This window comes from Lepidochelys olivacea, assembly GCF_965140295.1.
Source record: "Lepidochelys olivacea isolate rLepOli2 genome assembly, chromosome: 9".
In the NCBI taxonomy this organism is placed as follows: domain Eukaryota; kingdom Metazoa; phylum Chordata; order Testudines; family Cheloniidae; genus Lepidochelys; species Lepidochelys olivacea.
In genome coordinates, this window is record NC_140419.1 from 88622634 (window position 1) to 88647923 (window position 25290).

At 38.5% G+C, this 25290-nt stretch overlaps 1 protein-coding gene across 2 annotated transcripts in view; it reads left to right on the plus strand.

Moving 5' to 3' along the window:
- THOC2 (THO complex subunit 2) overlaps positions 1-25290 on the plus strand; it is a 111986-nt gene that overhangs the window by 29597 nt on the left and 57099 nt on the right. Inside the window, exons 8-14 of one of the 2 annotated variants that reach the window (XM_084639968.1) lie at positions 3425-3591; positions 4310-4402; positions 5223-5378; positions 11892-12064; positions 15305-15500; positions 20375-20419; positions 22901-22942. In XM_084639968.1, coding sequence (XP_084496094.1) covers positions 3425-3591; positions 4310-4402; positions 5223-5378; positions 11892-12064; positions 15305-15500; positions 20375-20419; positions 22901-22942 — 872 coding nt within the window. The remainder of the gene's footprint in view (positions 1-3424; positions 3592-4309; positions 4403-5222; positions 5379-11891; positions 12065-15304; positions 15501-20374; positions 20420-22900; positions 22943-25290) is intronic. The other variant, XM_084639969.1, reaches the window with a different exon arrangement.

Below are 25290 nucleotides of genomic sequence, written 5' to 3' on the forward strand. Positions count from 1 at the left end.
ACTCAGAGGCTTGCTATGTGAAAGGGGTCACCGATACAAAAATTTGAGAACCTCTGTTTTAGACTGACTTCATCTCCCCCTCCTCCCCCCAGCCTGGAAGTCTGCGCAGGTATTGTCTCCGTACCTCATAGTCTTCTAACTCCTTTTATTCCCCTGGAGCAGAGGATTTTTGTCATATATGGGTTCTTTAAGAACATAGACCTCCAGGGACAGAGTATGCAGTATGTGTTTAATGTAAGACATTTCCTGATATATACAGGTCCAAGTTTGCTTCCCTTCTTACAAGGATAGCAGTAAAGGAGTTTGAGTGAGATGACTCAGCAGTACTAAGAGGGGGAGATCTCAAATAATCCCACTGAAACAATTAGTTTAAATTAAACTGGACTCAAAACTGTCTTTGGACATTTCTACCAACAGTTTCCCCAGTTTATAATCCTCACCTTGCATTATAAAGTGTGGGCTAGAAGTAGCAACAAACCTGCTGTGGAGAGCTGGAGTGAGAGAAACTGATATTTTATAATGAGTCTCCTTTCAACATTTAACTTCCTCTGTAATTGATTGTTTGCTCACTATCTCCATCAGCTTTTAGGTTGTCTCCCCAGAGAACTATCAGGGTCTGTCTAATACTTTTATAGTAGAGAGGTTAAACGAGGCATGTCTAAGATTACTTCCACAGGAGACATTGATAATTTAGTTTTATTTTCCACAAATTAATAAAATACTTAGCAAAATTGATAGTACTGGGGAGAGAAGATATATTGAAAGTCTATGAATAAATGAACGTTTCCTAAACTGAAAAGATTGCAGTGGATTAGTGTGTTTCTTAATAGTTTAAAAATAGGTCTTGCCAGCCTTGAGGGAAACAATTACATATAGGCTGCAATGGTGAGTCAAATATTCACCCATTTAATTATACACGCTTCTCCAAGCATATATGGGGGTTGTACTAGTTTCAGGGTAACTGTACCAGTATTTTCGCCCTCTGCAGTGCATGCAAGGAGTGCCCAGTCAGGTCTCAGTTCTGTTGTCACCTGTGTCTGGGTAGAGACCCTTGTCCCATGCCCTTCTGATTGCAGGTTTTAAGACTGCCCAACTCCCTGCCTTACACTGTCATATCCCCAGTCTGCCTAAAGGCCAGCACCTGTTCGTTGCTTTTTCTTTGAAGGCTATGAATAGTGAATTGCCTGCAGTTATAAGTTACCATACAGCTCTTTCTAAGCAAGCACATTTATTCTTAAGGTAAAAACATTACAGAGAGAATATTAAATCAATTTATTGGTTATTTTATAACACACACTAAATATACCAGGAGTCACCCATCATTTTTTAGGGCCCTAGTAGGCCAAAGCCTTTCCCACCCTTCTGCAATGATTGTGGACCTCTCGTGGTACTCCCTCTCTCCGAGTTGCATGTGATCTCTAGCCCACAGTGATACATAAACTTAATCAGATTGCAATATCTGTCACTGGGCCTTGAATAAAGGACTTCAGTTGATATGGTTGAAGATTTGTGGCTTCCCTCTTTTTCAGACCTCCTGAAATCTGATAGCTATCTGAGTGGGTGTCTGCCAAGCCAGATGAAATGAAAGAACAAACCCTTCAAGTCAAATACCTCTCTCTTGTTTAGAATCAAAAGGGAGCATTTGTAGTAAGCATTATTTTAGGACATATTGTCATTTTAATTAGGTCATTCTACCCATTAGAGATAAGAGGAACAGTTCTGAAAGGTCATCTTTGATTTATTTATTTATTTATTTTGGTCAGCAGTGTATAAAATTTTGCAGGAATGCAGAAGTGGGAGCACCTAGATACCCAAGTGATTTCTCAGCGTTAAAAAAAGGAGCAACTGATTGTCTGAATGCAGGGATCCCTGGAGGACTAGACAGCTAATACTTCTGTTTTATTAGAATTACTGTTGAAAGCTAAAATGTTACCAGAGTGTTCGATTAAGGCAATTAAATTAGAGCTGAATGAAATTTGAAGAGTGAATAGCCTGTCCTAGGGGTTCTATAGCAAGGACAAAGAGTATGGGAGAAAGTGGGTAATACTGCCTTGTCCCTCTTTAGGAGAAGTGTGCAAAATCTGGTGCCACTTAAGGAAGTTTCTGCAAAAGCCAAATCTAAATCATGGAGAGGAGGTATCTGTATTCAAATCCTGTTAAAAGCTGCCTCTGTGTATTGGGAAGCCACTTCAGTTTGGGGCTTGCTGGGTCTCAGAAAAGAAGGATTTTGCAACAAGACTGTTGTTAAACATTGAGCCAAAACTAAATTGATCTGATTAATTAAAATGGGGAAGAGACTTCAGGCAAGATACCCAAATTTTACAGACACCTTAACATCAGTAAGGAAATGGGATAGTAAGAGTCAGAGCTTTCAGGCCTCCCTTTCATGTTTTAGTATTTAAGGAATAATAGCTAAATTAGATGACTGGGGAGAAGACTGCTCCGGTACCCTATACTCTACAAAGGCTGTGCTAATATCTGATAAAGTTCAGCTTCAAATCTAGCAGAGATCAATTTTGTAGTTGCCTGAGGTAGCTGGTATTGTAGGTACTTTGACGCTTATTTTAGAAGAGAGCTATAGAATGCTTTCACTATTTACTACAGAGAGTATAGTACTACTCAAAATTTAAAATATGTTTTACAGATCACCTCTGTCTTGCATAGTTCTCTTGACTCAAAACTGGTTTTCCATAAAATATCTGTTCCTTTGTAGTACTAATTAAGATAGTTAGAAGTACTGCAGGCATTGGGTCTGTTTTTTTTCAAATCATCTTATAGCTATTAAACCAGTCATTCTGTTTTCACCAAAAGCTATTTCTATGGCAATTTAAAAATTAAGATGTAACACCTTACTCCTCAGTGTGCGATTATCTGACACACAATTGGTATATTTTGGATAACCCGTGTCAGTCTTTAACTGACCAGAACTTCCTGTTTTGCAATGGTGAGGTTAACATTTTACTAAAGAAAATACCTTGATCTCTTATCACAGTGAATATTTGTATTTTCCTTTGGCAGGTGCGGCAGAAGGAACTGACTAAAAATAGAGTTCATAATGACTCTTTTTTTTTTTGATGAAATCTGAGTGTTAATATACAATAGTATTTAACAAGAACACTGAATTTTTAGCTTTTTACTTTAATCTAAATCTCAGTTCTATCCCTAACTTTGAAATTCTGATGTTTACTATAGCTGTCAACTTCTATATTTAATATAGTACCATAAAGCCAAAATATATACTGCTCTCTTTAATTTTGCCTATTTATTTTGATGTAGAGAGAATTGCTTTTTATTCAAAGTAAATGGCTGAAAAGATTTTTTTTAATGGCTCATTTGCAATTTTTCCTAATTCTAATTTAATTATGTTGTATTAGGAAATGAGAAATAGAACTGAATTTTTAATTTGTATTTTTTCCCCCAATAGGATGTTTTAACTTGGATCCCAACAGAGTTTTGGATATTATCTTAGAAGTCTATGAATGTAGGCCGGAATATGATGAATTCTTTGTACCTTTGATAGAATCGTACATGTATATGTGTGAACCTCAAACTCTGTGTCATATCCTTGGGTTCAAATTCAAATTCTATCAGGTAATATAGATGTATTTTTAATATTTGAGCACCCCTTCTTCTGTCAACCCCTATTTCTGTGTAATTTCAATGATGTAAGTTTTTGATGCTTGTTTAGGAAAAAAGTTTTCTTTCCACAAAATACAATTAGCATTGGTTATAGAAGTCCAATTTTAGAAATAGTACGTTTCTCTATTTATGATACTTTAATGTGGGATAACTTTTTGCATTACATTTTTTAACTATCAATGTATAATCTAAAATGGAAATTGTTCAGTACTATATTTGAACCAAGCATTTTTTAGAGTACACTTTAAGTGTTTGACTGTATTGTCCTCCATTTGAACTTGTAGATGAAATGTGCAAGTTCTTACATTACTGGAAATGACACATTCTTATAAACCTCAGACTAGACCCCCTAAGAATGAGGAAAGCATGGCTGATGTTTAGTGTGCTATCTCACCATCTCAGCTGCAGAACTAGTGATTGCATGCAGTCACTGTGAGATGCGAAAGAAGATAATCGGTTGCACATCTTTCTTCATTCAGAATCAATATAGTAACAGGACCATATAAAATGACAAAATTAATATGTTTGATAAAAGCTCTCCCTATCCCCATTATTAAGATGCCTGCTTTCTCTGTTCTTACTGGCATTTTTTATTTTTTAAAAGTAAGTTTTACTTTTCTGTGACATTCTTGATTTGCTGTTTCTAAAAATGATAATGCTTGTCTTTTAGGAACCAAATGGTGAAACACCTTCCTCTTTATACAGAGTTGCTGCAGTACTTTTGCAACATAATCTTATAGATTTGGAAGATCTTTATGTACATGTAAGTTATTTATTTTTCTCTAAGTAAATGTTACTATTAAGAACAATGAATATGAAATTGGACTTGCAGCTGACCTGTTTCTCATACTGCTAAAACTGTTACCACAGAGAATTCAGAGAAAAGAATTTAGATGGATTACCTACTCCAGTCTTTCACACTCTCAGCCAAAATGTGTCCCAGGAGATCCAGTACTTCCTGTGGTACGTCAGGCAGGAGCATCTACAGCTTGTAGGTGGCATGGTCAACTGGACCGTTACACTTAACAGAGAACTGTTAGGTGTGGTCATCAAGCCAGGCAACCAGGAACAGGAATTTCAACAATTTGTGGGGCTTTAAAGGGGAGGGGTGACTTCCTGTGTACCTGCCCCCTGGGCAGCAGAGTTCACAATGGTGACCAGAGCGGTCAATGTGGCTCATTGTGGAACAGCTTCCAGAGGCCAGCAACAGTTGATGTAAGTGACGCAGTGGCTACGCTAGCCCTGTGTCAACCTAACTACATTGATCTTAGTTGGATTTCAATACTTTTCTGTTTTGTTTTTTGAATTATTGATGGCTCTGAGGACAGTGTGCAGTATGATTCCTCAGTCTTCCTTACTTGATTAGGGTATGTCATGGATGTATCATTTTTGAAGTGCTGCTGGGAAGTTAAAACAAAACAACAAAAACAAAAAACTCTCCTTTCTAGGGAATGACCTGATTTCTTCAGGAAGAAGAAGGGATCTAGCTTTTTCTCCTTCAAGCTTATTGCTCAAAAAGTAGTTTCAGGTTATGTTAATTTTTCTTTACGTATCTTAACACCATCCATGTTTTATTTTCTCAGCTTCTTCCAGTAGATAATGCCATTCTTGAAGAACACAAACGAGAGATTGTAGAGGCTAAACAAATTGTTAGGAAACTTACAATGGTGGTTTTGTCCTCTGAAAAGACTGAAGAGAAAGAGAAGGAAAAGGACAAGGAAGAGGAAAAAACTGAAAAGGTATTTTTTCAAATGAGTTAATTATAATTGTAAACATAACATGGTCATTGCTATGAAAATTACTTTTTTGTCCTTTTAATACAGTGTATCGAGTTGTGATAATACAGTTAATTGGCTGTTTATCTAAAACAAAACCAGAACTGTAATTAAACTGTTTTCTCTCCTATTTCAACTTCTGATGTAATTTTTGTTATGCAAGAAACCCTTCCCCCAAAAGTGTTGGTTCTAATGTCTTGTCCTGAATTCATTGAAGGTTGTATATTCAGTTCTGTAGTTAGGTAGTTTGAGTCCCTCCTTCCTCTCCCTCCCACCCCTCTTCTTATCACCTTCGATAAATATCGCTCAAGGTTTGCCTACCTTTTGTGCTGGTTTAACAAGCTTTGGTATGTTGTTAATCTTGGTAGGAGGTGTCGTCATGTAACCCACAATTGATTTTTGACTGTGCAGGGTTTATATAATCTATTACACACAAACTGCTCCAAAAGAACATTATTAAGGTGCAAAGTCAAGCACTTAAAAGTTAGGAATGCCAGAACTAAGGTTGCCTGTTCAGCCCCATTGTGCGTGTTCATTGTGATATAATCTTTAATTACATGACCACATACTATTTTTTCCCATAGGACCTCTTTCTCATTCAGCCCACAGAGTGGACAATGCTTCCTTAAAGAGAAGCTATTTAAATATTTTTTTCTTCTCTTCACAGTTCAGTTTGTGGCCCATGCCTTATTTACTGCATACTATTCAAACTCTGTGTTGAAAACAGTTATTAGTTTCCTCATGGGCTTTCTTATGGTGCTCATAACTATCATCTCTTGAGTGCTTCACAGACACTGATTAATTTATTTGCACTAATGGTTGGAGGGTAGGGGCATTATCTCCACATTTTACAGGTGAGGAACTGAGGGCAGAGAGATTAAGGGGATAAGTATCCACTAATTTTGCATGCCCGGTTTGAGATGCCTAGGATCTGATTTGTCAGAATACTTAGCATTTTATAGCACATTATATAGTCAAGCATAGCTCCCAGTAACTTCTCATGCATTAGAGTGCTCAGCACTTCTGCAAATCAGTCCCCCAGGGTGTCAAGTTGGGCACCCAGAAAGCAAGGAGAGCACAATTAGGGACCACCTGTGAAAAGTTTGGTTTAAGTGACTGGCCAAGCATCACACAGGAGCTCTATGGCAGAGGTACTGATAAAATCCAGACCTCCAGGGTGGCATTCAAATGCCTTAACCCTGAGACCTGTCTTTCTCTTCCTGCAAGCCCCTGCCTAATTCACTATTCACCTTCCAACTTCTGCAACAAACGAAGTGAGGATCAGATAAGTCTCCTTCACTACACAACCCTGATTTGCCCCATAACGGTTCCATCCTCTGCACTGAATGAGGCAGGGGTCCTATGGCGAAAAAAATATGTGAATGTGTAATTTTTCACAAGGGGGCTGAATTGTAGTTCCACAGGCAACCTTAGTATTAAGAGGCGTTGTGTTGTTGTCTCTCCAAGTTGTCTTTGAAAATCTTAGCCTACTTGTTTTGTAGCTAATATGAAAATAAACCTGTTCTAATCCATGATTTTTGACGCTTTTGTTATGTATGGTACAGCTGGGTGAGGACATTTGAAAAGACACAGTTTAACTGCTGTGAAATAAAGTTGGCTGGATGATGGAGCATGATGGAGAGATGCTCATTACATGAATCTTTAGCTGTTGTCTTCAGTGCTAGAAATTAATATTGTCTGAAAACAGACTATTGTGAAAAATCAGTAGTTTAATATCGGCAAAAAGCAGTATCCACTTTTGCCTGTGGAGATGAATAAACAGTCAATTTCAGAATACAGGTAGTGCAAGTCTTAGAGGTCACAGGACAGAGCAATGTTACTAGATCTGTACCTCTGAGAACAGTTCCATGCAGTGGATCTTAGGTGCACAGTGCTGCTGTAGTCTTTCAGTGGAGACATGTGCTATAGCGATGAAAGAGTTTCTCCTATTGCTGTAGTTCATCCACCTCCCTGAGAGGTTGTAGCTCGGTCGACTGAAGAATTCTGCCATTGATCTAGCACTGTCTACATGGGGGATTAGTTTGGCATAGCTATGTCTCTCGGGGGTGTGGGGTTTTTGCACCCCAGAGATGTAGTTTTGCTGATGTATGTTTTCAGTATAGACCTGCCTTTAGTCTTTTGCGTCCAGTGGTGAAAACTAGGGCTGTCAAGCGATCAATCGCTTTGTTAAACAATAATAAAATACCAGTTATATAAATATTTTTGGATGTTTTCCATGTTTTCAAATACTGATTTCAATTACAACACAAAATACAAAGTGTACAGTGCTCACTTTATATTTATTTTTTATTATAAATATTTGCACTGTAAAAATAAATTAGTATTTTTCAGTTCACTTAACACAAGTACTGTAATGCAATCTCTTTATCATGAAAGTTGAACTTACAAATGTAGTTATGTGCAAAAAATAACTACATTCCAAAACAAAACAATGCAAAACTTTAGAGCCTACAAGTCTACTCTGTCCTACTTCTTGTTCAGCCAATCACTGAGACAAACGCATTTGTTTACATGTGCAGGAGATAATACTGCCTGCTTCTTGTTTACTATGTCACTTGAAAGTGAGAACAGGCGTTCGCATAGCACTGTTGTAGCTGGCATTGCAAGATATTTACTTGCCACATGCACTAAAGATTTATATGTCCCTTCATGCATCCATGCTGATGGTGGGTTCTGCTCGATAATGATTCAAAGCAGTGCAGACCAATGCATGTTCATTTTTATCATCTGAGTCAGGATGTCACCAGCAGAAGGTTGATTTTTTTGGTGGTTCGGGTTCTATAGTTTCCACATCAGAGTACTGCTCTTTTAAGACTTCTGAAATCATGCTTTACACCCCGTCCCTCTCAGATTTTGGAAGGCACTTCAGAGTCTTAAATCTTGGATCGAGTGCTGTAGCTATCTTTACCCTGCTCTAGAAATACATCATTTCCCCCTCACCCCCCTTCCTAATTTGGCAATCTGTAGCAGTACCATGACAATGCCCTGTTTCTTTTCCCCTTTTATCTTCACCCAGAGAATTTAAACTGTTCTGCCTTTTACCTCCTTCTGGACCAAGATTATATATTCTTGCTATTTAATTCAATACTACCTCCCTTATTTCCCTGCTTTTCCTTCCTAAATAAGTATATCCCTCTATACTAATATTCCAGTCATGAGACTTATCCCATGATATCTCAGTGATCCAAATTATGTCATAATTTAGCTTGTAAAAAGAAAAGGAGTACTTGTGGCACCTTAGAGACTAACCAATTTATTTGAGCATAAGCTTTCGTGAGCTACCGCTCACTTCATCGGATGCATTCAGTGGAAAATACAGCATGGAGATTTATATACATAGAGAACATGAAACAATGGGTGTTACTCTGCACACTGTAACCAGAGTGATCACCTAAGGTGAGCTATTACCAGCAGGAGAGTGGGGGGAGTAGAAGGGGGGGGAAACCTTTTGTAGTGATAATCAAGGTGGGCCATTTCCAGCAGTTGACAAGAACATCTGAGAAACAGTGCGGGGAGGGGAGGAATAAACATGGGGAAATCATTTTACTTTGTGTAATGACCCATCCACTCCCAGTCTCTATTCAAGTCTAAGTTAATTGTATCCAGTTTACAAATTAATTCCAAAGCAGCAGTCTCTCGTTGGAGTCTGTTTTTGAAGTTTTTTTGTCGAAGTATTGCCACTTTTAGGTCTGTAATCGAGTGACCGGAGAGATTGAAGTGTTCTCCAACTGGTTTTTGAATGTTATAATTCTTGACGTTTGATTTGTATCAATTTTATTCTTTTACGTAGCGACTGTCCAGTTTGACCAATGTACATGGCAAAGGGGCATTGCTGGCACATGATGGCATATATCACATTGGTAGATGTGCAGGTGAACGAGCCTCTGATAGTGTGGCTGATGTGATTAGGCCGTATGATGGTGTCCCCTGAATAGATATGTGGACACAGTTGGCATCGGGCTTTGTTGCAAGGATAGGTTCCTGGGTTACTGGTTCTGGTGTGTGGTTGCTGGTGAGTATTTGCTTCAGGTTGGGGGGCTGTCTGTAAGCAAGAACTGGCCTGTCTCCCAAGATCCGTGAGAGTGATGGGTCGTCCTTCAGGATAAGTTGTAGATCCTTGATGATGTGTGGGAGAGGTTTTACTTGGGAGCTGAAGGTGATGGCTAGTGGCGTTCTGTTGACAGAGCCAGAAGAGTACTCAGAAGTCACCTACTACAGGACAGGCCCAACAAAGAAAATAACAGACCATTAGCCATCACCTTCAGCCCACTGTTCCTCAGACGTTCTTGTCAACTGATGGAAATGGCCCACCTTGATTATCACTACAAAAGGTTGTCCTCCCCCCTCCCCCCGCCCCACTCTCCTCCTGGTAATAGCTCACCTTAAGTGATCACTCTGGTTACAGTGTGTATGGTAACACCCATTGTTTCATGTTCTCTATGTATATAAATCTCCATGCTGTATTTTCCACTGAATGCATCCGATGAAGTGAGCTGTAGCTCACGAAAGCTTATGCTCAAATTTGTTAGTCTCTAAGGTGCCACAAGTACTCCTTTTCTTTTTGCAAATACAGACTAACATGGCTGCTACTCTGAAATGTAGCTTGTGTTGTTGTATTTCCAGTTCTTCCATTTATTTTCCATACTCCTTGCATTTGTGTATAGATGTCTAGGATGTTGAGCAGATTCCCTCCACTGTTTTCCCTCTTGTTGTTGTTATGACCCTATTATAATTTTCCTTCCCTTCCCCCTTACCCACACCCCAACTCTCTATTAAGATCACCTTTTTTAAAAAAAAATCTACTTGTGGGTTTTGTCACCTGCCCCCTTTGAGTTTAAAGACCTCCTCATTATGTTGGCAAGTCGGTGCACCAAGATGCTCTTCCCTTTCTTGGTCAGGTGGACCCCATCTCTTCCGGGCACCTGTGGGTACCTCCTCCGAAGCTCCCATTGGCCGTGGTTCCCCGTTCCTGGCCAATGGGAGCTTCGGAGGAGGTACCCACAGGCAAGAGCAGCGCCGGGGCCGCAGGGACATGGTGCGGGCCACTTCCCGGAGCGGCGTGGGGCCCACGGCACTACTGGGTGGCAAATCCGCAGGCCGGATCCAAAGCCCTGAGGGGCGGATCTGACCTCCGGGCCGTAGTTTGCCCACCTCTGCTCTACTGGAAGAATGGAAAAGAATACCACCTGTGCCCCCAACTCTTTCACCCTCACTACAAGAGCCCTGTAGTCACTAGTGATCTGCTCAAGGTCATACCTGGTAGTATCATATAATGCCCATGTGGGTGAGGAGCAGAGGGTAGTAGTCAGAGGGACAGATGAGCCACATCAAGCTTTCTGTAATGTCTCAGATGCAGGCTCTAAGCATGCAGCATGCCTCCATGGACATCAAATCAGGTTGGCAGATTGGTGCGTCATCCCCTTCCAAAGGGGAGTGACGGTGGTCGGGGACTCCTACTTTTCCTCCTCTTGGGTGTAGTGGCTGTGAGCCTGCCAACCTTCAGGGCAGATGGCTCCTCTTCCTCAGCCACCAAGTCTGCTCCTTTCTTACTGTTGCCAGTACAGCATACCTGTTCTTCACCTCAATGGATGAGGGATCTGCATGGGAGGGAAACAGTGTCTTCTGCCTGAAGTAGCCAGCAGATGGTCTTCTCCCTATAGAGCAGCTGAGTCTCCTTCCTCCTCTGATGTTGCTATATCTTTTCTAGTTGGCTAGCATCCTCCATCCTGGATGTCTCCTTTTGCATTCTACTGATGAAATCCTGGTGCTCCTGGATGCTACACAGATGAGCCGCCATCTCCTTTCATTTTAAAATGCAGTATTTGGCAACCTAATTTTACTTGCCATAGAATTAAGTTCCAGATTCTGTTTCTTTTAGAACAGTTGCTGACATGAAAACCACAGTATACAGCATTGTATAGGAGGTGATTTCTTCCACTATTGAAAGGGAAACTTACATTTTCAAATTCAGATTCTCGCATAAATATTTAAATAATACTTTAAATGTTGTCTTTAAAAATTAAGTATATTCAGTTCACTATAATGTCTAAATACACCATTAAGTTCAGACTTTTCGTTTTTCTAACAGCACTTTGTACATTGTAATGGTATTTAATATACATTTTCCTATTAAACAAAAAACTCAGTCCCATTTGTAAAAACAATACTCACTGCTGCAAGGAACAATACTCTAGAATTAGTATTTAGGTTTGATTATGATTGTGTTGCTGAAGAGTGTGATCATATCTTACAAATATTTTAAATACATTTTTAAAAAAATGTGTAATAGGAGTATTTACCGAATGGTAAAATACATTTTGAAATAATTATGGTGCATACAAAAAAAATTATGTCATCTTGTAGATTTTAACCCTTCTACTGAAGAGGAAAGACGGGGAGGTTTTAGGAATGCATTAAACTTTTGACTCTAATTTCTTGTTTGCTATCTTTTTTTAGCCACCTGACAACCAGAAACTTGGTTTGTTGGAAGCTTTGCTAAAAGTTGGTGATTGGCAGCATGCACAAAGTATTATGGATCAAATGCCTCCATTTTATGCCACTTCACACAAGCCTATTGCCATTGCCCTTTGCCAGCTTGTACATGTGACCATTGAGCCTTTGTACCGCAGGTAAGGTGAACAGCTGCCTTGCATTATTAAATGTTGGGAATTTGTACAGGATAGGTAGAGAATGTAGTAGTCATGTTTGCAGACTCTGTAAGGCTGAGAGGTGTTACATTTCTTTGTTAGGACAAGATTAAAATACATTATGAACTAGAATGGAGAAATACGCTTAATTTAATAAGGACCAGTGCAAAGGACTTAGTATAGGATGGAATTTGCCTGCCCTGCTAAATACCCAGTAATTGAGCTGTGCATGCGGGGAGGGAAAAGAGAAGGGAAGCGTGGGGTCATGAGATTCACCATACAGCCTGGACCTAGGGCTACGGTGTACATATGCTAACAGTACTCCAGCTTCTAGGTTTGAATAGCTCCTGTTACTCTTCTATACCTCCTCCACTAGGGGTGAATCCCACTGACTCTGAGCAAATGCTGATTCCCCTGGCATGCCTCCAGCACCAGCCTAGATGTTAGCCTAGGTTGGCATGCAGACTGTTGTCCTTTATGCAATGGTTCTGGTGGCACGTGAATTTCACCCATAGGAAAGAATAATTGAATGTATAAGTGAATTCCAGCAAACCGATAATACAACAGAGGAAGACATGAGGTTGATAGTAGATAATACATTGAACAAGTCAACAATATGAAACTTCAACAAAAAATGAGGGAATCAAATACTGTATTGGAGTCTTGCTAATTTCTGTAAGTAATATACATGAGACAGTTACTCTGCTCTAATAAGTAATGGTTAGGGCTAGTGTTCCCTCTAATTTTTCCATGCATGTGCAGAATGAATTTTGTTATGTGCACCAATATGAAGGGGCTGAGGGGTTCGGAGTGTGGCGGGGAGGCTCAGGGCAGAGGGTTGTGGTGGGGCGGGTGGGGCTTGGGATGAAGGGCTCAGGGCTGGGGCAGAGGGTTGGGGTGGGGGGCGAGGGCTCTGGCTGGGGGTGCGGGCTCTGGGGTGGGGCCGGGGATGAGAGGTTTGGGGTGCAGGCTACCCAGGGGCTGTGGCAAGGAGAGAGGACTCCCTGCAGCTCTTTTTCCCCGCAGCAGTACCTGGGCTGGGGAGGAGGAGAGGCGCCTCTCCCCTGGCCACGGCAGGTCCGTGCTGGGGCTGGGTTGCAGCCAGGGGTGGGGTGCCTCTCCCTCAGCCAGGGGAGAGAGACATTCTCTCCACACCCTGGCGGCTGGTGCCATGGGCTCACCTGGGGCTCTCTTCCCCCCCCCCCCCCCAATACCCTCCCTCCCCCCCGCTGCTGGTGCCACAGGCTCCCCCCTGACAATGCTCCCTCCTAATATTCAATCAGGGGTATTTATGATATAAGTCATAAACAGGTCACAGGCTGTGATATTTTGTTTCTTGCCCGTGACCTGTCCATGACTTTTACTAAAAATACCCATCAGGAGCAGGTGCTCAGCTGCCCCATCCTTTATCTGTTGCTGAACCCTGAGAGACTGTTGGCAGATGCTGGGGAAACTCTGCCTCTTCTCTGCTGCTGCTTTCTGATAGTGTGAGGCGACAGCTGCAGTGAACCCTGCCACTCCTGCCAAATGTGGCTCCCTTGCAATATGCATGCGCCACAGAATTTCTAGTCAGGCAATAGCAACAGCCTCGTAATGGTGTCACCAGGTGGGGCCTGTCGTGTCCTGGAGGATGTGGCTGACTTGAAGGTGCCTTTGCTCGACACTGCTTGCCAGCCCCTTAGTTGTGCCTACCTATTGCAATCCCGGGGGGATGCCCCACAGTTTGAAAGCCAGTGGTTTAGAATATCTATTTAAAAGTTTGGCAATACAGTAAACTATCATATGAAATTATAGAATTGCCATCATTGGCGTTATCAAGGTTTTTGCTAGGTAGCCATCTGTCAGATATATTTTACAATTAATCAAAGCATTTCTGTCCTGATACAGGGTGATAGGCTAGATAATTCAACAGGTGCTTCCAACCCAAATGTTTTGTGTCTGTGTATAACTTTGGTGTGGGAGAAATGTATAAGAGATCAAGTTGTTGATTTTTCCCTCTTTGTCTTATTCTATCCTGTATATATACATATACATAGGTACATATATGCAACTCTTAGTCAAGTTAGTGTGGGTTGTACATGTGTATTTAAGGCTGAATTGATTCATGTTGGCTAATTGAACAATGGACAATCACCAGTCTGTTATAAGTTGATCCAACTGCTGGGCACCATGCGCCTATAAGCCATCTGGATCTTCATTGAGTTTAATCATTATTCCTAGCTCTGTATCTACAGGGCACATTCCTGGGTTCAGACTTTTTATCTGATCCCTTCCTTGTGCTCCTGTGTTGAGTCCATTTTTTCAGGGGGATGGCTTGGTAGTTGAGAGACCTTCAATGGCTTCTTAGAGATTGTCCTTTAACAAGATATCAAACGCTCCTGGGTAGGATATCTGACTGGAATACATCATAATACCCTTGAGCAACATTAGATGTGAGTTCAGCACATAACACAAAATGGATGTCCTAATCCAAAATGGAGTTCATAATTTGATTCAGACATATCTCACTCTGCCACTCACAGTAAATACAATATTTGTGTACGGTATCTTTCTGATCTTATGTTAATATGTTTAGCTGGTAAAGCAATTTTCAAGTTTTGTATATAATAATGACTTCACTGCATTTCTATTTACTATTTTTTAATAACCTTTTTTAGTCTAAACTCTTTTGAGAGTCATGCAAACAATAAATGTTCATCTTTGATGTAGATCAGGTCAATGCTGTTACCCAGTCCTGTTCTGATTATTAAAGCAAATCTTAAATATTAGACAGTTCAAAGGACAAGTTCTATTAAAATAAGAGTATTTCACTTAATGTACTTAGATTTACTTTAAAGACAGTATTTATTTAATGTGGTGTGGGTTTTTGACCATATTAAAAATGAGGATTTTCTAAAATATTTTGTACCCACTGATAGTGATCTTGCAGTTTATTTAATTATGTAGTAACAGAGTCCCTTTGATAAGAAGAGGATTTGGGGATGAAATCCTGATCTCATTGTAGTTAATGGCAAAACTCCCACTAACTTCAGTGGGGCCAAAATTTCACCAAATCAATCCAGAAGACTATAATACACTGTTGCATTGAAAAAACCACTGAGAAAATAGTATAGAACCATAGTAACTAAAATCAGTTAACTAATAAACTAAATTGTTTGTCCTGACTGTAAAAGTGAATAGTCCTCATGTAGAATGTGAAATTTTATACTTCTGTTTTCACAGAGTTGGAGTACCTAAAGGGGCTAAAGGGTCACCAATTTCCAATTTGCAAAATAAGAGAGCCCCAAAACAAGCAGAAAGTTTTGAAGATTTGAGGAAGGAAGTGTTCAACATGCTTTGTTATCTTGGTCCTCATCTCTCCCATGATCCCATTTTATTTGCAAAAGTGGTTCGCTTAGGAAAAGCATTTATGAAAGAGGTTGGTAAGATAGAGCAACTTGTGTAAAGTTTTTGATGGAAACATACTATTCCTGTATGATGACAGCAAAAGATAATTTATTAAATACTAGTGATGTGTTCACATGCTGAAACAGGAAATGTCCGAACATTTTTTAAAAGGACAGTCTCCCTTTGCTGTTTCCACCCATTGATCTCCTTTATTATAACTATTTTACAATGTTATCTTTTGTGTGGATAGATTTTTATGAAGAAATTCTATACAATTTCCTTGAAGCTTTTGCACTGGAAAAATGTGAAGGTCATCCTGAAGGCCATGGTGAACAATAAACCAATATGGGACCATTTTTAAAAAGTTTTTCTCCCCATCTGTTAGGTATCATGGAGAGTGGGGGATGTGCTTTTTCTCTCCCCTTCAGTGAAAGTAATAATGGATGCCAAATCAAACCCATCCAGGTGGTTGGATGTGTTGAAGAGCTGCTATTTTCTAGCTTGACTGCCTCCACTGCCACCATGATGCTGCCATACGGTAGCCATATAGGCTACCTCTCATATGCTGCTGACAGGGATGGGTTTAATTCAGAGGGCTATGAAACCTTCTAAATCCCAAAGTAGCTCACTTTATTTTTAAAGTGGACCCTTTTGGGTGCTATTTTGGCCATGGACCTTACTTTTCCACTAAGTGAGTGTCAAGACTATATAGTGATCTTTTTATTTAAAAAGGGCAAAGGGGAGTTTTTTGGTATTACTCTCTTGGAATGTAGCCTTCAGATCATGTCAAGGCCCCTGGGTTGTTTTTGCTTCTGTTCCAGCAATGTTCTGTTTGATACAGTACAGGTTTGGCTACTTCGCTGACCTGCCTCATCTTTCAGGTCATTAGTGCAAAACTATAAAAACAGTTGAAGCTTAAAAGTGAAAATGAATAATATTTAAAACTTGGTGTGACTTGCATCTTTGCACTCTACAATTAGTGGCTTGCCCACTCCTTTCTTCTCTTCTTCCTGCTTTTTCACTGGTTGCTGTACTTTCTTAGGATATGTCTACACTTCATTGTAAGCTCAGGGTTCGAACTCTAACCCAGGGCTTGGACTCAGGGTCCCAGGACCCCATTGGGATGCAGGGTCCAAGCCAGAGTCAGGCTGGGACCCAGAGTTAAAACTCAATTACTTTGCAGTGTAGACACATTCCCAATGGACTTGTGCTCTGGAAATCCACCAACAGCATCCCACAATCCTACGGGCTGACTTTTTGTCCTTTGGACAGTCAAGTTTGGTGGATAGTCAGGTTTTCCCGTACTACATCACTAAAAAAAGGGCTAGCTCCACATTTTGGAATAAATGTGGTTTTACTCGGGTCCTGCATAATGCAGTGTAGCCACTGAGGCCCCAGATTAGGACCCAGGGTTCAACAGTTCCTAACCTGGCGTTACAAATGAGTACAGATGCTCAAGCCTAGGTTAACAAACCCAGGATCTGCTAACTCAAGTTCTACTAACCCTGAGCTTACCTTGCAGTGTAGACATACCCTTATTGGCTAAATACCACAAGTTAAATAACATCAAATGCTGGCTGACTCAACTACAGCAAGATGAATAATCTAGTATCTTCCATTTCCAGTAGTAGTTGCAATAATATTACAGTAATTTTTAACTTCTCCTGCCATTCTCCCTCCTCCACTTGGATGGTATTATTCCTTTATCAGAGCAATGAGAAAGCCCAGTGACTAAAAGTACAACTTCCCTAGCACATCTCCCTCCTGCCTACTTCTGGTGTAGAAGACTGGAATTTGAATGAAAATGCGTTGAATGCCAGTGCAGAGTATTGCTATTAGACTGCCAATGCTGAATTCATATAAGCCGAGGATTTTGCTTACAGGTCTTGGCATCTCATTTAGAATACACAGACTTCTTTTAAACACAAATTTAAACCTGTGACCAGAGCCCTTCTGGGTTGCAAGGTACTTAGGTTGAGGAATTTGCAGTTTACTGTGTGGTGGTGGTAATTTCTGATGAGACTTGTAAGAATACCCTGGTCCTGGCTTCTCTGACATCTGAACCCATGCACTTCTTATAGGTATCAGGGGTTTGTCTTGGTGTCCTAGATCAAAAGTTCCCCTTCTCTTATTGCTGCATAATACTTTTTTGTAGTGCAAAACTAGAAGTTATGTAATTAAGCGTTCAGTAAATGGGAAATGAGAGAATTCCAGTTGAACATGCATCAAGAATAGTGCCCCTTTTGAATATATATATGCACAAGGATAATAATCAGATATTGTATTTTTAGAAATTAGTTTAAAAAGTGTAATAATTTTTTATAACCTTAGGCACATGAACTATATATCTTGTAATACTGTGTACAAGTAACTGTGAGAAGTACACACACATACCATATGCTACAAATGCAGTATAGTAAAATTCTTTCTGACTTCTGATGGCAGAATCTTTGGTCTTGCATAACTTTTTAAACAGTTCCGTTGATGCATGAGCTGTAATAGAATCCATCTCTCTCTCTCTCTTGTCTGTGCAGTGCAAACAGGAATAAAACATAATACAGTAAAAGCACTGTTATTCGGCATGTTGGGGGAATGGAGGTTGCTGCTTAGGCAAAAAGTCCAGATAACTTAAGGGGCTCATGGCTGGGGTTGGGGTGTGGAGGAGGTGCAGGGCACGGGCTCTGGGAGGGAGTTTGGGTGAAGGAGGGGGCTCGGGGGAGGGGGTTGGGGCACTGGAGGGGTTTCAGGGTGCCGGATCTGGACGGAGCTCACGTCGGAGGCTCCCTGCAAGCAGTGACATGTCCCTGCTGCTCCTAGGCGGAGACGTGGCCAGATGAGTCTGCGCACTGCCACCTCCCTGCCCCGAGCTCTGGCTCCGCAGCTTCCATTAGCTGAGGACCACCAAGGTGAGCTCCACCCGTTTCCGGCACCCCGAAATGCCAGATTCTAGAGTTTTCTGATTTATAAAGTGCTGGAAAACATAGCTTTTACTGTAAAAACTTTTTTTACCTGCTATTGTGCAGAAATGACCATGAAATACACATGTAGTTGTCAGATTATGCTGTTTTTTCAACATCACTTTTCAGAGTAGAACTACACTTAACAGGCATAATAATGCGTCCTATAATAATGGTAGTAGTGCAGGCTAACAGCTGTAAAATTTAAATTTTATGTTGTTACCATAAAAATTTGCTCTGATTTTAGAAGAGTCAGATCTGCATGAGTGGAGGACAGGTATTAGTCTTAACCTTTTTTTTTTTTTTTTTTAAACTGTGGCATTTGTGTGTTTTTTCATTTTCTTAATAAGTCACTGAAGCAAAAAAATCACATTTAATGAACATCACATCTATTTGACTAATAACACATTAGAATATTGAGAACATTTTTAAAGTTCTCAGCCCACTGACCCTTTTATCCCTCTTTACAAACTTATCTTACATAGAAGTAAGAAACCCAGACTCCTCTGAGGGCTTGTCTACTCAGGGACACTCAAACATTTATCTGAATTAACTAAAGTGTGAATTCAAAATGGATTAGTTAAACTGCAGTAAGCCCCTGTGTGTACACTCTCATTCACTAAAGTGAATTAAACTAAACTGAATTAAGGCCACTTTTATTCTGAATTAGTGTGTCCACACCGGGATTTAATACAGTTTATATAATCCATTTTGTATGGCTCCAGTTCAAAACTACACTGAGATACAAGTGTGTGTAGAAGGCTATCTCAAATGTGGCTATGTTCTATCCTCTCCTCTTCTCCTCACCTTTTTCCTCATTGCCTCTGGTTAGTTTTTGTTGGTTCTAGTGCTCTTATTTTAATCCCTTCCACCCAGATGGTTTGCAGATTCTCTTGAGGTGGACTAGTTGAAAATGAAATACAGTAAATGTATTTTACCCAGTTTTCTAAGATGCCAGTTGACATGGTGAGTAATAATATGGCCACCTACCTGCAAATAGAAATCAAACAAAACTGTAATGCCAGCCTCATATAAAGGAAGTTAAACTGGCATTATACTATACATGTGCATAAATCTGAATAGATGTTACTGTGTATGAGCCTATCATTAACTTAAGAAATTTAGACAAAAAATTAAGTGAGTGCCTATTTATTTTACCAAGCAAATATAACCTTGTAATTTCACTCTTAGCTGGATAGAATAATAAACCTGTACAGTAAATTCCATGTAATCAGAAATTTGTCTTCTATGCTATAATTTTGAGGTATGACCGTTACAAGTTATTATGCAACTGTACATCACTTAGAGAAGTGCAAGTGTACATTTTTATTAAAATTTTAACGTAACTTTGTAGTCATGATTCAGTTAAATGTCATCTTTGTCCAAGATCTTTTACTGAAATGAATTTGTTTCCCATATAACTCAAAGATAAACTACCAAGTTCTCTACAGATATATATTAATATAGTATCGTGTGCTATATTGGATATAGCTATGTGTGTCATGTTTAAATATTGTTCTACCATAGTCAGTGGCCTAGTATCTTTCACCTATTTTTTTCTGTTCACAATTTTTGTGACTTGTAGTTGATTCATAAAAGTAGAATTATTGATACCTGTATTTAAGGACTTCTTTTAATGAGAGGCTTCAACTATGAATATTGGGCTGTGGTGCTTTCTGTTAGATTGGTCTAGTCATCTGAAGAGGTTGTCCTGGTTTCTGGGAAGAAGGAATGTTTGAAAAAGTAATTCACAAATGTAAGAATATACTATCATATTTGTTTATCATGTCAAAGATCCATTCTTTACTTATGTTAGACACTTCATATTGTTCTATTTTGTCATTTTAGTGGAAAATTCAGTATTTGAAATATACAAATATGATAGTTTAAGATACATAAATGTTATGCTTATGACAAGGATGAGCAACATTATAGCTGTTTGCTTTAGGTTGGAACTTCGAAGAAACTGAACAGTGAGGACAGAATGGTTAAGGTAACATAGGGAAAGTTATTTTTAATGCATATTGCAATCGGCATGTTATGTCAACTGTTGAAGTTTTCCCATTCATATCTAATACACATGATTGAAATATTTATAACCATATTGGTTTTTTAGAAACTGCCAGCTGACTAATCATACAGTAGTTGTTAAACCCAGGCTTCTAATTCTGCAAACCTGGCTTTTGTGCTCAAACTTAACTGTAAAGTATTCTGCACTTTATGTTGTTAACTTAATACACATGCAACAGGAGTGGGGCAGGATAAGAGGGACAATGAGGACTAAAAAATGTGAATAGATATTATTTCCCAAAGGGTGGCTATTAGAGGAGTTGCTGTATGTACTTTTATAACAGGCTTGGAAATTCTGCTATTCTAGAATGTATAGTTTGAAAGCCAGATATATTCCATCTCTTTCCAACACGGCAGTAAAATATAGTGTACAGAATAGTGACTTTTTTAAACTGATAGTGGTCTTTTAGTCAATTTACATCTTTCAACAAAAATAATATACAGTTAAGTTATTCCATTAAAATGAGCATTATTTCATATATGGATGTGGATTTCTTTGAGAAATGAATCAACTTGCTCTTCATGGTGGCTTTGTATTTTTTTCAGTTTTGAAAACAAATCTGAAACATAATAATCAGAATGAAACAGCTTCTAAATATGTAAATCTTTCTGCTGTAGTCACTGACGGACTGATAGGTATTAGTATGGTCCTCCAGAGAATTTACATATGTAATATCTAAATAAAACAGAATTTTGTTTAATTTATTGACATAATGAATCTTTGTGAACTCTGTAAAACATTGCACTCTGTCTACTATGCCAAAAACATTAAATTTATGAAGCAGTACGACACAGCGTGCTAAGATTTAGTTTTCTGGTCTGCACTGGAACACAGGAGGTGCACTTCACACATGTTCCAAATTAGTGTACTCTTTGCCTTGCAAATGATATTGTCTAAATATTGGAAGTGAATAGTAGACCTCTGTTGACGTTTCTCCCCCCTTAAACTTTTGTAAAGTAAGATGGATGATATCCAATTTTATACAAGGCTACCCCCAAAACCAGCACTCACCATATCAACAAATTAGGCTCCCCTCTCATTGGTGTGTATGCAACTCTAATATTGCTTAGAAGAACAAAATCCACCATGCATAGCCAAAAAAACCAAAACCAAAACTACCTCAAGGTTGTACAGCTCAAATGCTTGTGTACTTCCACAGTACAGAAGCCACTTGTTGGTTCAGTGTTAGTATTGTTTCTAAAATAATAAACAATTTTTAAATTCTTCAGATAGTTTGAAATGTTTAACCTCTGGATGATAGAGCTGAACATCTCAGTTGTTGAAATTTTGCTGTGTGTTAATTCCATAGCAACAACTAATGTCTAAAAGGGTGTATTGATTTTGGAGAAAGAAGAGGAGTACTTGTGGCACCTTAGAGACTAACCAATTTATTTGAGCATAAGCTTTCGTGAGCTACAGCTCACTTCATCGGATGCATACTGTGGAAAGTGTAGAAGATCTTTTTATACACACAAAGCATGAAAAAATACCTCCCCCCACCCCACTCTCCTGCTGGTAATAGCTTATCTAAAGTGATCACTCTCCTTACAATGTGTATGATAATCAAGTTGGGCCATTTCCAGCACAAATCCAGGTTTTCTCCTCCCTCCCCCCCCCCCCCCCCACAAACCCACTGTCCTGTTGGTGGGGGGAGGTATTTTTTCATGCTTTTCAAGCTTATGCTCTAATAAATTGGTTAGTCTCTAAGGTGTCACAAGTACTCCTTTTCTTTTTGCGAATACAGACTAACACGGCTGTTACTCTGAAACCTGATTTTGGAGACTATTCCTGATGTTGACTAAATCTTTTAAAAGCTTTGGGGTGAAATTTTGGCCTCATTGAAGTCAGTCGGAGTTCTGCCATTAACTTCAATGGGGCTAATATTTCACACTTGAACTTAAGCATAATGAAATAAAAATGAATCTAGAACCCTTCAGTTAACATAAAATGCTTAAGAATAATTTAAGATGTCTGCTTTCATTTCTGGGTTAAGTAATGAAAGTACTGATACATTGCAACATTTTCCACTACAATTTCAATTTCCTTCAAAAGAACTTTAAAATGAAAATTGTTTAAAGAAAAAATCCTTAAGGTGTATATATATATAATAATGAGTAGTCAGTCTTCATTTAGGCGTTACAAGTGTTGAGTGAAAAATATTACATTCAAAACAAATATTTGAATTGTTACTCTATATAATGTATTTGTATTTGTTGGGTAGTCGTATACTGTATACAGCTAAAAAGATACAGATATTGAAATGGGAGTATTAAACCATTTGTGGTTAGATTAGATATAGATTTTTCTGAAATAACTTTGATTTGAAATTATGCCTATTCAGTAGTAATAGACTAGCTTAACAGTCATATAATTCTACAATTAATATGAATGTCTTTTTTGTAGTTTCAATCTGATGGAAATAAACAAGAGGATAAAGAGAAAATGGTGAGTTTTGGTCCTGGAAATTACTATAATATTTCTTTTACAGATAACCTCTTTTCATTCACTAGTAATGTCATACAATTTTAAATGAAAAACTTTCTAATGTTCTTTGTGCCTATGCAGTGCTTTTATTTTTTAAAACACCTTAAAAAAAAAAAAAAAGAAAGAAAAGCAGCAAGTGAAAACTTCACATAGTTGAAACCCACTCTTCGTTCTTGTCAGAAGATAGTCTATTTGCTTGTTCAAGGACCTCAGCTTCTCAGGAGTATGCTTGATTCTGCTCTTTCCAGTCTGCGAGAAAAAAATCTCATATCTAATTATGAATTATAATTTGACAAAATATTTATTGTCAATAAACTTTTTCCTCTCTGTATAAACTCTGTTTTATTGTAAGATGAAAACTGGCTTAGAGTTACAGTGGTCTCAGGATTTTCATGGCTCACTGATGTCAGAACAAAAAGAAAAGGAGTACTTGTGGCACCTTAGAGACGAACCAATTTATTAGAGCATAAGCTTTCGTGAGCTACGTCATACTTTTTTTTCTTATAAGCTATAAATCTGTGGTTGTATTCACCAAATTCAAACAATGGATTCGTCTCCTTATTGGCTGCATCCTGCTTATAAACAATCACAAAAAAGATCTTGTCTTCTCCAGCTGGCTCTCTTCCTTCCAGTTTCTGCATATTTAGTCTTTTCTTCTTCCTGCTGGACTGCTCTTATTTTGTAGTAATGGTCTATTGACTGTATTCTGTCTCTTGCTGATTTTATCTGGGAAAAGTGTAGGAAGATCAAGGAAAACAGTAATTAGAGCAGAAATTGAGGAGATATTTTATAGTTAGATGGCTAGTTACTATTAAAATATATTCAGCTAATCCCAGGAAATTAATTTGCTACTGGCCTCAGTGATAGTCCTGTGAGATCCAGTTTCTCAGCAATCATAGGAATTCACCTGTAAAAGGTCTGATATTGAAGCAGTTCAGTTTCCTACAGCATCCAATTCCTCCTGTATTTCACATGCCACAGTTTTGTGATTTTCTGAGGTATCAGAGCAGGAGAATGTTGGCTCAGTGCTGCCCAAAGGTGTTGGGAAAAACCTGTTTTTCTTGTAATTGTATAGTTTGGTCAAAGTAGTTTTAGATTTTCCTGAGGCACTCGGTTTATATTAACATTTGTATTGTAGCATTTTAAGTTAGGCCCTTTGCTTAAAGATACGTCACATTAAAAATACCAGTTTTATGAGACTCTTATACCACCATGCAATGCCTAAGATTATCATAACCAGGTTTGGAAAGATTAGATTTTTATCAGTAAATGTCAGGAAACATCTATTTCAAAGCAAAGAAAAATATTTCCATTGATGATAACCGCAATTTACAGATAGACAAAGTAAGAAAACTGCTGCTTGAAATTTATTAGAATTTAAGGATGTTTACTTTCTATCTTCTGATATGTGATGTTGATTATTTGTGTTTAAATGGTTATAAAGCTTTAACTTTTTGAATCTCAACATCTATTGTCGTTAAATTGTCTGACCTCCTCATTAACTTAATCCCCCCCATAATTTTGTGTAACTGAAAATTTAAATTGATAAAAATTGAAAAAATGCTTAAAAATAAACAGATATTATCCATTGAAATAAGTAAACAAAAATCAAATTCTGCCAAGCCTAATCATAACTAACAGAAATAGAGAAAATACTTTTCTGTTTTTCATTGTATTTTGGGCTTTTTTGCTATATCCCTGTTCATAACCACAGTAAAAGGGAAAAGAAAATACATTTTTTTTTTAAAAAAAAAAGAGGGAAATCCGATTGTGAAAACACAAATTGGCAGGGAGGTTTTGGGAGCAGGTGTAATAACTGAAAATATTCACATTTTGAAAATTGATGTGATTTCAAATGGCAAGTTGTTTGCAAAGACAGTCCTAATGTAGTATAGGACACCTTTCTATTGGTTTAAAAATTACTTTTTAAAACAAGTGTAAAAATTTACTCTCTGATACCACTTGATATCAAAATAAAGAAGTGACTTATCGCATTAGTTGGAATTTTATCAATTTACTGTTTTGGGAATATGAATGTAAAGCATTGACTTTTTCTACCACTTCCCTCAATGCTATATGGCTAATACATTTAGGACAGTAGTTATGAGTATCTAACCAAATATTTCTGCTTAAAACCAGATTTTCTAATGTAGATGTTTTTCCATATAAATAGGAAGCCACAGGTATATCATGAGGCATAAACCATGAAGATATTTTATTAGTTAATCAAGATAAATAACTTCACATTGACAGGTATTTTTTCTGAACTTGTCTCATACTTATAGGTTATTTTGTTTTATGTTTTTTTG